Genomic DNA, 12,399 nt, shown 5'->3' with positions numbered 1-12,399 from the left:
ATTTTTTGAGAATATATGACATTAGGTTTTCTTCTTGAAGGCAGATAAAACCCGAGTTTTCCCTTGCTTTCCTTATCTATCTTTCTCCTCCAGGTAGTTACTTCCCATAACTTATTCTGCAAGTCTGAGTTACCTCCAAACTTCTTTTTCCAGGAGCACTTACAGTCATTCATACCATACTTCAACTTTTGTTTCATCCCTGTTGAATAGTGAGTATGGACTGCTGTTTAAAGTGTGGCTCTACGCGAAGCGATTACAGAAGAACGGGGGCTTGCTTGCTCCACAACTCTGTTGCACATGTGCACTCCCGATTTCACTATGGGGCTGAACACACCTCACAGTCATGTTTGTGACTTACGGTGAACAGCACTGTAAACACCTGTAGACACCAGTTTGATCTCCTGATTTTAAAGGCAAAACGCCTTGGCTTGTGATTCCTATCCAAAACCAATCAGTCAGGCAAAATCACTGCAGACAACGGGGCTATACAAAAGACGGCCATTTGGTTTACATAGTTTGAAAGCCACGTGATGATACACACGGAAGAATGAACCCTGCCCGGGATCTGCCCGACACTGAGCCTGTATGGCTGGAGATGAGCTTGATTCCACATTTCACATGTGACTAAGGGTCTGCTTTAATCCCACTGGAAACTTAACTGTGTGCTACAGTAATATACAGCACCACGTATGTGCCTAGGCATGGTCGTCATGCGAGATGAGTAATTAATTTGATAAGGAATTCTCTCCACTGCCAAAACTAGGTCAAATGGTGTTAGACCAGCTGGAGTTAGGTCTCCTGTGGCTGGGGCCACATGTTATTTGGGCCTACTCATCAGCAGGTTTAATGGTCGTGGCCGCAAAAATACTGGCAGCTTTGCTTAGTATCTGATACTGAGCAGTGACACTGCTGATAGAAAATTTTGTAAAACCTCTCGTCTCCTCCAACTCCTAAAGCTGCACTGAAAGAGTACCTGCTACAGCGAAGGGCTGCAAACTTTCTGGTTATACCTCGCTAAGGGCTACTCTACTGCTTTGCTAACCACACAAACACTATTCACTGTAAAAACTGAATATGTTATTATGTTTTCACTCTGCACACAATCTTACCTGGTATTTCTGTCCCGTACAGAGAACAAGGTAGTCATATGGTACTTCTTTCTCGTTGGAAACAACTACATATTTGGCAGCGCGATTTATGCCAGTCATTTTACCAACCACAACGTTAACCCAGGAACAAAGTGACATCTGTGCATAATCTTCATCATTAAAACAGTGGCTGTGAAGAAAGAATATCTGTAAGTGACATTTCGGCAGCTGACAGCAGGCATTAATTAGACATCTGGTGAGTTAGCCGAAGTCCCCTAGTGGTTCAAGTCTGTTCTCTCGCTGTGAGTTTACGGCAGTCTATAGTAAAAGATTAGTCATTATGAAATACTCACTTACAAATTGACAACTTTCTGCTAAAACCAAACAATCCCTCCCAGCGTTGGGCCATACAACCACATAATTTAAAAAACGGAGTCAGAAATATATGCTTTATGCTGATTTTTCTTTGCAGGCTGGTGCGAGGAGCAGAGTTTTTTGCACCTGCGAAGACAATATTTTAACAGTCTAAATCTTTCTCCTACACAAGACTCCCTTATTAAGTTTTTTACCACTTTTGCTTCATTTGGTGTTAAATTTCACCAGTAGTGGCTATGGTGAGACACAAATGCAATGAAGGCATGGCTCGCATTTTAACATACAGTTCCAAACTATTAGTCCAAAAAGTTTAAAAATAAACAGAAAGCTAGAACAACGGTTGTCAGAGCTAGAAGTAAAAGGTAGAGATCTCAAATTTTCTCTTAGTGACCCCTTTCCAAATAAACTTTTCTGTAGCTGTACGCTTCTACGGGAGAACTTATCTTGGGCTGCATGTCTCCGGGACACAGGGCTCTACCCACCCTGGGGACAGTGATGCACAGACATCAATATGATGGATGCAAAATGTCCGTCTATTTGGCTGCGTCACACGCTTATATAGCTCTTGCGCTTCCTGTTCCTGCCACTCCTATGGGGAGGAGTCTGTCTTTCCGTCACATCCCGTGATCTTCCGGTCGCCGATCCCTGTCTATTCCCCTACACTTTTCCAACATGCAAGACTGAAAAAATCCGGAAACATTCTAAACTGACCCTCTACCCCCAAACTTTCAAAAGTCTCTAAGATGCACCTGAATTCCTCTGCAAGATGAACTGAGTATTTAAAGGAATAAAGGAGAAATTATCGGATAGGCTATCCAAAAGAAAACAAAGTTAGCAGGTAAATGACAGAGACACAAACAGTGCAGATGTGAAAAACATTATTCATCACTAATTTGTAACTGAACAACAATATATTCTTAGTGAACATGGGGAAGAAACTTTTTATCATTTCAAAGCAATTACCTCCAGTGCTAGGTAACAAACAATATAAAGGTTTGCCTGTTTTAAGGAGCAGAGCCTTGTCCTGCACAGTAGCTACTGTTTCTGGGGCTTTTTGTCCCTGAACATCACGGACTAAGGGTCGTCCAAATGAGATACCTCGACTGAAATCTGATTTTCAGGTTGGGTAGGGTGCACACCGAGCAGTACGCTCTGGCAGTGTTAATTCAATACAGTACCAAAAAACTAAGGAACCTAAAATCACTTGTCGATTTTGAAAATCTCAGGCAAGTCTTACTTTTGCAACTCTTACATTTCAGCGGCGTTACTTTTCAGTGTATCATATATACCCCCATGTATGATGGAAGTATCAAAGACCTGGAAGCTGCCTATTTAAATAGCCAATTTTGAAGCAAAATCCAAATGGGATAAAACCTCTTTTAATGCCTCAGTAATGAAAATTAAAATTATGTCCAAATGTCTTTTGTGACTCAGAGTATGTCCCCGCCCTGCCCAACTAAGCAAATACCAGGCTATTGTTGCATTTTTAGTACCCTATCTGCTTAACAGACTTCTGGAAAGACAAAGATTCCTGAAGATAAAATACTTCAATGCAGATGTACAATAGACACATCACTGTAAAATACATGGAGGACCAGAGAGAGAATATTTTCAATGAGGTCCGTTACGACTCTTGAACACCACTGAGTCTTGCAGTAGCCCATTATGAAAATACACAGTACATTGCTGGCCATTCTGCAAATCCAGCTAGGCTCAGCTCAACACCTCCTGTTACTGAAAATTTAAACTGGGAAAAATTCTATCAAATTAGGCTCTTTCAGTAGAATTGAAGACCAATGCTAATCCCAAACCCATTTATAGCTTTGTAGAGGGATGAACTCGCAGCATCTAGTGAAAAAGAGTCCAACAGGTTTTAAACAAGCAAAAACGATGAATGGCTGGTGTTACACAGATGTCTGGTTTATGAGAGCAGGGTGACATGGCAAGAACTTTACTTTCTGTTAATACTGAGTGATGAAAAGTATTCCACTTTCTTCCACAGGACTAAATGTAACGTGATTAAATAGAAGGAGACTCAGCTCATGTTCAAGCATTTGATGCCTTTCTATCATACCAGTGACTGCAGCAGGGAACACTGCAGAGAGACTCAGCACTAACAGCTGTTATTTTGCCATTAGTACCAGAACATACATCCTAAAACAGAGCTGATTGCTACACATTAATTGTTGTTACTGAGTTCCCAAAATTGTCATACCGGATGCCATAGAACAAAATCAAGTTGTTTTCATGACCTGAAGAATTTTAGGACTGAATGACCGAGCTTTCTGAGATGCTCTGCATCCTCTGTACTCACAAATAGCAGACGCAAATAAATAAGGGAAGAAAACCACTGCCAATTCCAAACTGTAATCACACAGAAATCTATAAATAAAATGGACATCAAGGACAGATGAGGGTTTTCAAAAGCACCTTTATAATTGAGGTGCACAGCTCCCGGGAGACTGACACTCCAAAATCACAGGGATGCTTTCAAAAATCATACCCTGCAGAGTTCAATTTTCACCCTTAATCTGCTTTCAAATTTTAACAGCTAATTCTGGTGAGGCAGCTATGAACTGTAACTTTCCGTCAGGAAAGACGTTTTGTTATTACAACTCTTTTTTACAGTATACTTAGGAAAAGAGTACATGCACTTATGTGAGCATATAACCCCTTCATTTATTAGATTTGTACTTAAACACATCCTTTTCTACAATAAAAAACCTAATTTGGGTAACTAATTATAAAAAATTCCTTGACAGGGCCAAATTCCAAATGAGATAAGGTGGTTTTAAACAGGTTCACATCATACCATTTTCATGTCTTTATAGAGATCTTATTTTTAAGGCTCAGCAAGCAGACATTGAGCTGTTCTGTCATTTGAAGTGCTGGCCCTTTAGCGCATTGCTGCTTACTGAGTAAAAGATCTGGTAAAAAACAATGTGCGGGTTCCAGTGTGTCACATGCCAAACCTAAATATAATACTAAGTTCATTTCCCAGCTACTAAAAAATAACCGATTCATTTTAATTCTATGCTTCTCAATGTCCAGAACACTCATGTTCCTGTCTACAGCGAGGATTCCTAGTCATTATTCCAAAACAAAAAATAAAACCATCAAAACAAATAAATTTAAATGAGAATTACGTACTGTGATTTTTAATGAGGTAAGATTTTATCCTACTAAGTGGAAGATATTTTACATACTGGCAAACAAGAAAACTCGTGAAATGTTTGACCACTCCCTAGACCCAAGCAACCTTTCACAATCTTCCCTTCAGCTGTTTTGCACCAGGGCCACGGCTCTGCTGGCCCAGGGGAGGTAAGCATAAGGGACAGCACTCTGGCTGGGACTGGAGATAGACTTCCACAGTCCAATCTCTGCCACACAAATAGTTCATGAGCAGCAGAACTGATGCAGCACAGTCCTTCCAAATTTATGAACAGCAATATTCCTACACTTTCCCTGGCATACTCAGCGAAATTCCCCCTATCAGTGGAGTCTGCCTCTCACTACATAGCCACTATAAGTAGATCACTGGTCACATTGCTAATATTAATTCTTTTGTTCAGCATTATTTGGAACAAAACTCATGGAAGTTAAAAAATAAAAAATATTTAAAAAGCAAGGACACATCTTTGGTAATTTTTCTTTAACCTGGCGATTTAAACAACCTAAAAAGTCTTGGAAGGCAGAGACCAGTGTCCTGGTATGATACAATGGATTGCTGTCCTGAAGCTACTGCTTTAGCAGTATTTCCCAGTAGCAATTTTATTCAACTTGTTTCACAGTGAATGCATGTTGTATAGACAGACTGGATTACTTTGAGGCTATCTGTCTATGTATCTATCTAAAATTTAGGACAAGTTCACAAAGAATTATAAAGTGTTAGGTTTTCCTTGGAAGCTATGGAAGTGTTTCGATATTAAATCAAACCTGTTAATTAAAAATCTTCTATGTTTGGAGCCCGGTAGGTCTTTTCCTGGAAGGCCATGAACTGAAATCAAGGTCAGATTGTTGAACTTCAGATGTGGACTGTGGAAAGAAAAACAAAATGACACAGTTCAGCCAGCATAAGGTTGCTGAAGCTCTGTTTGGTACAAGCATAATGTGAGTGCATTTCAATGTATGGTTATACACAGGGTTTATAGCTTAGCTTCCCAGTCCAGCACTGGGACTTTCGAGCCTTACAGCATCCAGCACAATATTGTCTCAGTCCCGACAGAGATATTTAGACTCTATCATGCAACTAACAAGCTCTGTTCCTAAGACCTTATGGCAGGACTTACCTCCCATGACTACAACAGGTGGTGTTAAGACCACTGAGTCTTTGCTCAAACACCTTTTGCTGTTCATAGCTCACCTTCTCTAAGCTGCAGGAAAGGAAAAAAGAATCCCTGATAACTAATAATTTGTCCGCTCCCTGCACAAGGTCCACTGAAATTAGGAGGGCACATCAAAGGAACAGCATAGATTTTAATTCCAAATTCAGGAGGATACAGGAAGTAATTCCTTTACACAAGCTAGGTACAAAGTGTTTTGTCATTTTGCTAAGATGTCTTTGGACCCTTTGGACACAGAAAGAATACTCTCCACCGCAGTTTCATTAACGCCAGAGTGTGTGTGTGTGCGTGGGGGGGGGGAACAAGACTGACAGTGTGTTGAACTAAATGTGATCTGACATTTAAAAACAAATAAATATTATGAGTGATTAAGCCTTCTAATCTTCAAGGCTTTCTGTAAGTTAAGTATGGATTGATGCAAATGGTACAAAGGAATCAGAATGTTTTTTATCAACCAATGTTCATTTGTTATTCATACGTTTAAAAAATATATTCAAACAAAGTTAAAGGTCATACTTAAACCACGGAATTTCAAGGTTATGGCTGCCCCTCTCAAAATGCATATTAATAGTTTAATTCTGGATTATGGATTATCTATGGTAAATCTCCATGCATACTCAGACTGAGTGCAATGTAATAAATAACCTTAATGTAACAGAGTGCATATATTTATACAGATTATGGGCCTGATTCTCATTTAAATTAAGGTCACTCTGCAGAGGTGGGTGTAAATAGATTTTGCTCTTCATTTATGGCCACATTATGCTGGCTGAGTGAAACAAAGTGGTCTTCATGTGGATGAGAGTTAGCCCTATACCTTAAACTGAATTTAAAGTGTGCAGAATGCCATCTGCGCTCATGGAGCACTCCTAGTGGGGTGCAAGTGTGAACAACTACAATAACTTTACACACCTAAATGGTATGACTCACTGACATTTAGTTTACATGTAATTATGAGGCAAATTACTACAACAGTACATGAGCATCCTAGACATTCTCCTATCCTGCCTACCCTCATAGCAATGAAGTTCCTTTTCAGCTTTGAGCTGAAATCATCTCTGTACTTGCTGCATGGCCTCTTGCCAATAGGTCTCCAAGTCCAGGTGCTACACTAACATGAAGTTTAAACTACGGCGACAATATTTAGGAGGAAAAAGTCACAAGCAAGCATCAGAAAAATGGCAGAATCAAGGTCCTAGGCAATGTTGTTATGCCTCTTTTGCATGATTGTACTAAGATGCACTTTATTGATCCAGTCACATACTGGTTTTTCTGCAGATGCTCTACGTCTATTTAGTCCATACACAGTCATCCAGTATTTCCACAGTCATATGGTATTTGATCAGTTCTTCCCCACTGAGCATGAGGCTTCAATTCAGACCTTTCACTCAGTACAATTTACTAACTAATGATTTACTTCTACCTCAGCGCTCCCATGGCATTCCCATATGCCCCAAACATTAATTCATGTTTCCCATTCATTAGTCTTGTAGGCATCAAAATGTTGATTAGCATCTCCTTAGAACACTGTGATGAAATGAGTCATATCTTTGATTCCCATTTTATATTGAGAAAAATCAAGGCACAAAGAAAATTGGATTAAAGCTATCAAAAAGGCACGCTGATGTTGGATGCAGAGCTGAAGAGACCCAGAAGCTGGTACCTGGCGCAGAGTGTGGGCACACTGCCCTCCTGGGTCCAAGGGGCCACAGAGCTCCAGCCATAACTTCATGCAAATAACGGACACCTTTTCAAACAGAGAAGTAAAATTCTTCTTCAGCTAAGAATCAAAATTTGTTATATGTTTAAGCACAGGCTGTCATTTGTGAAAATTATCAGAATCTTTAAATAAGAAAAAAAGACCCCTAGTATCTTGTATTATAAAAGCTGGATTTCAGAACTCTAGCGGGTATGCCTAACCTTAGGATTTTAAATATATATACAGGCACTTAAATACAAGCCCGAAAACTACAGGCAAACTGTCGGTGCTTACCCACGGTTACTGTCAGGCACTGGCACACAGAGTTACAGGGAGAAAACAAGTTTGAGTATTTTGACCAGTGACTGTTAAGCACGTTACCACACTCTATATTATTCTCCCATTTCCTCTATGTAGCATTATTACTTCTAGGCTAACGAAAGGATGGTTTATTTATTATGGCTTTGGTTCCTTACTGCTGCCTAAAAGCTCTTAACTGAAAAACAACAAAGGCTCTGACAAACAGGTAGTGCATGTTAGGAGAGTGTCTTATACGCTTCTAATACATACAACAATGCCTAATTATGAGGTATGAGAAAAGCAGAGGTTCCCACTTGGTGAAAAAGTCTTCAAGTTAAGAGCCTGAACCAATGCAACATTAAACAAGTGCACCTGCATTTTAGAAGCAAATAATTCCACCAGGGATTCATGTTGCTGTGGATACAAAGGGAAGAACAGCTCAAAGATACTGGTAAAGCAGGGAGGGATTAGAGTATCTAGGGAAATAAGTAAAAGGTATTGGGTTTCATTGCACTGTTCTAGCGGACAGCTACAAAAAAAAGTCTAAACACCCTTGTCCTCGAAATAAAATAGGATTGCCAATTTACTGTGAGCATAATCAAAGGAACAAACAAAACCAGTTTTAGTACATTACTTATCTATATGCTGGCGTTTGTGAACCTGCTAGTCCTTGCTAGTTTTTTCTGGATTTTTTGCCTGATGTCTTGCTACCTTTTTGTTTCTTGTGTGTGCAGTGTAATGACGAGCCTTAGGTGGTAGAAACTGCCTGAACAAATGATTTAATTAATTGCTTTCATTAAACCCTTCATTATCACAAGTAATAAGTCAAACCATTTTTGTTCCAAAAAAATAAAGTGCAGTGGTGTAGCCTACATTAACCCAAGCGTTTCAATTTATCTGAAATGAAGCAACATGCTTTTTTATTTTTCCAGTCATTTAAAAACACTAAAATAAAAAAGGGTGACAGAAGATAATGCTTTATCTGGCTACCAGAACTGGTAACTATGTGCACTATTCTCCTGTATGCATAATCTTTAAACGATAACTGTAATATCTGGAATTATGACCTACCCAAAAGTGACATCCTAACTACACTGTATCCCCAACTTTGCTGCAGCAGAGAATTTGCAACATAAAAATGGCAGCTCTACATCATTCTAAAAACGGTAACAAACAGTCCGTTTTCAGCACCAGGTGCTAAAAATTTAGATGTGATAAATTCTTGCCTTAACAAAACTTTAAAACCAGAGAAAACTCTGTCCTGCAACAAAAAAAAAAAAAAAAAAGGAACCTTAAGATTTTTCTGGGGAGGAAGGAGCCCAGAATGAGAGACGAGTCCCAGCAGGCAATAACCTGGTATTCAAGGTACAGAAACTCAAAGTGCCCAGCTGCAAGTCTTGCTGTAAAAGGCAGAGATAGACAGTAGTTCTCCTTTTCCCAAATAATACAACAATTTATCCAAAGTAGGACTTCTGCCCCCAAGGAAAGATCAGCACCCCAAACATTTCAAGAACAAAGTAATCGGGATGTGACTTGGAGAATAGACTTCTCCAAAAGATCTTCTAACAGATTTTCCAGCTCTACACAAAACTAGAAATGCTCAGCTTAACAAAGGCTGCAATTAGTAATAATAACACAGAAACCCCCCACTCATTCATACTTTCACTAACAGATAAATATCTTACTTAGCACTACAGACTTTGAGTAATTTTTACGAGTAACAAGTTTTCATATTGCCACTGTACTAAATCACTTTTGTCTGCTTGGACAAAGCCCATTGCTTTTGCTGGCAGAGCTGTGAAAGCCTTTACCCTTCTCTCCACTTCCCCCCACTCTCTGGGCAGCTATACATCTCAGACAGGCCTGAATCAACACAAAATCAAGTATGAAGATATGTGAAAACACAGCAAAACCATTCCCCTGTATGATGCTACGTGATGCCATTCTAGCAGTAGGAAGACTCTGCAACTGATCCTACACCACTTGGTTATTAAGCTTTTAGTAAGAGAGTCAGTAACAGAAGCAGCAGAAAGGGTTTATTGTTTGTATCAACAATTACCAACAGTGTCTGTTCTCAAGAACCTTATGTAAGTGCATCAATTACAGACCTGAGAACAGGATTTCAGCTTAACTGCTGACCAACAGATGTCCATCTAGAAGTTATCCCTCTTTAATTACGAGTAAACAAAGATAAGCCAGTTCCCCATTGGATCAACCTTAGGAAAAAGTGTTAAGATTGTGAATGAATTTGCTCAATGAAAGAAGGGATAACAATAAAGTCTTTACTGGGACACTTTTCAATGCAAGGGTCAAGAAAGGGGTTTTCCACATATTCGTTTGCTCTATGAACTGTGCCCATGACGACTCCTCCTTCCAAGACCAGCGACAGACGCATCAAGACCACCACCAGCTGAAATAAACAGGTAAGTGAATCTAATTGTCAGTAGCTCATATTTAATTCGACTGCCACTTTTGACACTGGGGACAGAAAATTCAGTTGCTTACTTCAGTGGGAGAATTCACATCTTTCTCTTCCCTGAACACGACTATTTCCATTCCAAGACAGGCCACAACACTGGTGAAACCCACCATCCTTTTTAATTTCAGAAAACACTCTTCTAAATTGCTCAGAACAAAGACTAAAAGGAAAATGTTTGGCTCCAATTTTGATTTAAAAAAAATTCAAGATGTTATTGCTTTAAAAACAAAAGAGCCGCTTTTTTTTGAATGACACCTCAGCAAAATGTTTCAGCATGTCCCAATTACTTCCTCCTGCTATCAAAACAACATTCTCCCTTCAAAAACTTACATTTTGATGAACCAGTGCTTTTTATTAAAGTGCTGTTTTTTCAGAAATGTCCCACCAGGTTTACCAGTGATTAATTTTATCAGATGCTGTATTCCAGAGAAGAGCAGCCTATAAGCCCAGGCCATGAAAGGCACTGCTGTCGCCACTTTTGACATCTTAGCAAGAATCCATTTAAAAGCGAAGTATTTACTTTGACCTTTGGTGAACACCCATCAAGGGTGCTGCGAGTGCTTCTCTGCAGCTGGCACCTCTTCCTCTTTGGGTCTCTCTCCAAACTTTGAACTTGATGGATTGATTCTACACAGGATTTGGAGGCACCTCCTTGGTGTTGAAGTCTAGCACCCACTATCACAAGGCCAAAAAAAACCCCAACCCAACCCCATCAAACAAAACAAAAAATCCCACAAACTTCCCATAAGCTTTGCAAGCACCATTTTGAAGATAACTACATTTTTTTGCCCCCACCATACCTACTGGAAGATGTTCTCTTTTCCACAGTGATAATTCTTCTCTCTAACTTCTGGCCCATATTTGTTGGGTGTCAATTTGTATCTACTTGAACTGGATAAGGACATCAATCACAAACTTAAATAGTGGTTTGGGGTTTTTTTTCATGTTTAAGATAGGCTTACTCTTGAAGGCTTCTGTTGCCCCTGGAATTGTCACTTTACCTCCTTTTGTTCAACGAGTATTTCCTGCTTCCTCCTTTGCCCTCACTAAAACCTGTGTCCCCTCTCCGACCCTAGCTCATGCGGTGTTCCTCCCCCGTAGCAGTCAACCCTTCTTCAACACCCCATCTCAAAAGCTGCTCCTCTCCAGTTAAATTTTGATTCTCCTCCTAGGGTAGAGCAATTAGTGCTCTCACTTTCTTCCTTTAAGTGGTTAGTCCTAGATTCCGTCCATGTTGTCATTTTCATGCTCTTCAGTCCTCTGTGCTGACCCTTTTCCTACACAATATAATGAAAAAGAGTAGCAACTCTGACTCTGCTGCATTTCAAATCTTTCATTATTTTCTCCTTTTTTAGGTAGCTTTACATCACCCCACGACCTTGATTTCTCCCTGAACATTACCAAACATGTCTTTTTCCAGTTTCTTCTTTCAGACTCCCATCCATAACATCACTCGTTTTTCTGAAACAACCCAGCCACCCTTCTGCCACTGCTTTCATCCCTTCTAACCACCTCTCATTTCCCAGCAACTGTTTTTGCTTTCCTCACCTATGTCAACTCAGCTTTCCCTATTCTTTTTTGCACCATTCTTCTCTAGTGATTGTGGCTCTTTACTGTAATTCAGTTGAGTCTTTTTTTCCTTTGTTAGACTAATTCTTTTCCACACTTTGCTTCTCAACCCATATTGACCTTTGCAATTTCACCACTAAGCTCTTCTCCCTCCCTTAACCACCTCTCATTAAGCTTTCTTCTCAGAAGTCTCTTTGCCTCTGCCTCTTGCCAGTACTTGCAAGGTGTATATACCAGGCTTTGAACGTGCGTATCAGTCAGCACATGTAACATTCAAACACTGGAGTAGAGCATTTCAGAGCAAACTTCTAACACAACTTAAATCTGCTTATTTACATATTTACCTATTTAGTCCTTTAGTGTAATATCACTTCAGGATCAAATGTGAACTGCCTTGACATTCTGCAGTAAGAAATGAGAAACACTGCGAGCATAAACTGAATTTTTGTAGCAAAGTACGAACTAAATTATGACATATCTGACAAACCATCTACAGATTTCGTAGGAGGATCTTTCAAAATACACAGTATTCACTCAAGATCTGTG

At 39.7% G+C, this 12,399-nt stretch overlaps 1 protein-coding gene across 1 annotated transcript in view; it reads right to left on the bottom strand.

Moving 5' to 3' along the window:
* Nucleotides 1-12,399, bottom strand: part of CFAP61 (cilia and flagella associated protein 61) — a 118,361-nt gene that overhangs the window by 45,074 nt on the left and 60,888 nt on the right. The window contains exons 18-19 of the mRNA XM_064445506.1: nt 5,400-5,498; nt 1,110-1,278 (exon numbers count right to left, since the gene is read on the bottom strand). Of these exons, the coding sequence (XP_064301576.1) occupies nt 1,110-1,278; nt 5,400-5,498 (268 nt within the window). The remainder of the gene's footprint in view (nt 1-1,109; nt 1,279-5,399; nt 5,499-12,399) is intronic.

Source organism: Phalacrocorax carbo, chromosome 3 (genome assembly GCF_963921805.1).
Source record: "Phalacrocorax carbo chromosome 3, bPhaCar2.1, whole genome shotgun sequence".
In the NCBI taxonomy this organism is placed as follows: domain Eukaryota; kingdom Metazoa; phylum Chordata; class Aves; order Suliformes; family Phalacrocoracidae; genus Phalacrocorax; species Phalacrocorax carbo.
The sequence above is the reverse complement of the archived record's forward strand: the minus strand, read 5'-3'. Positions and strand labels throughout refer to the sequence as shown.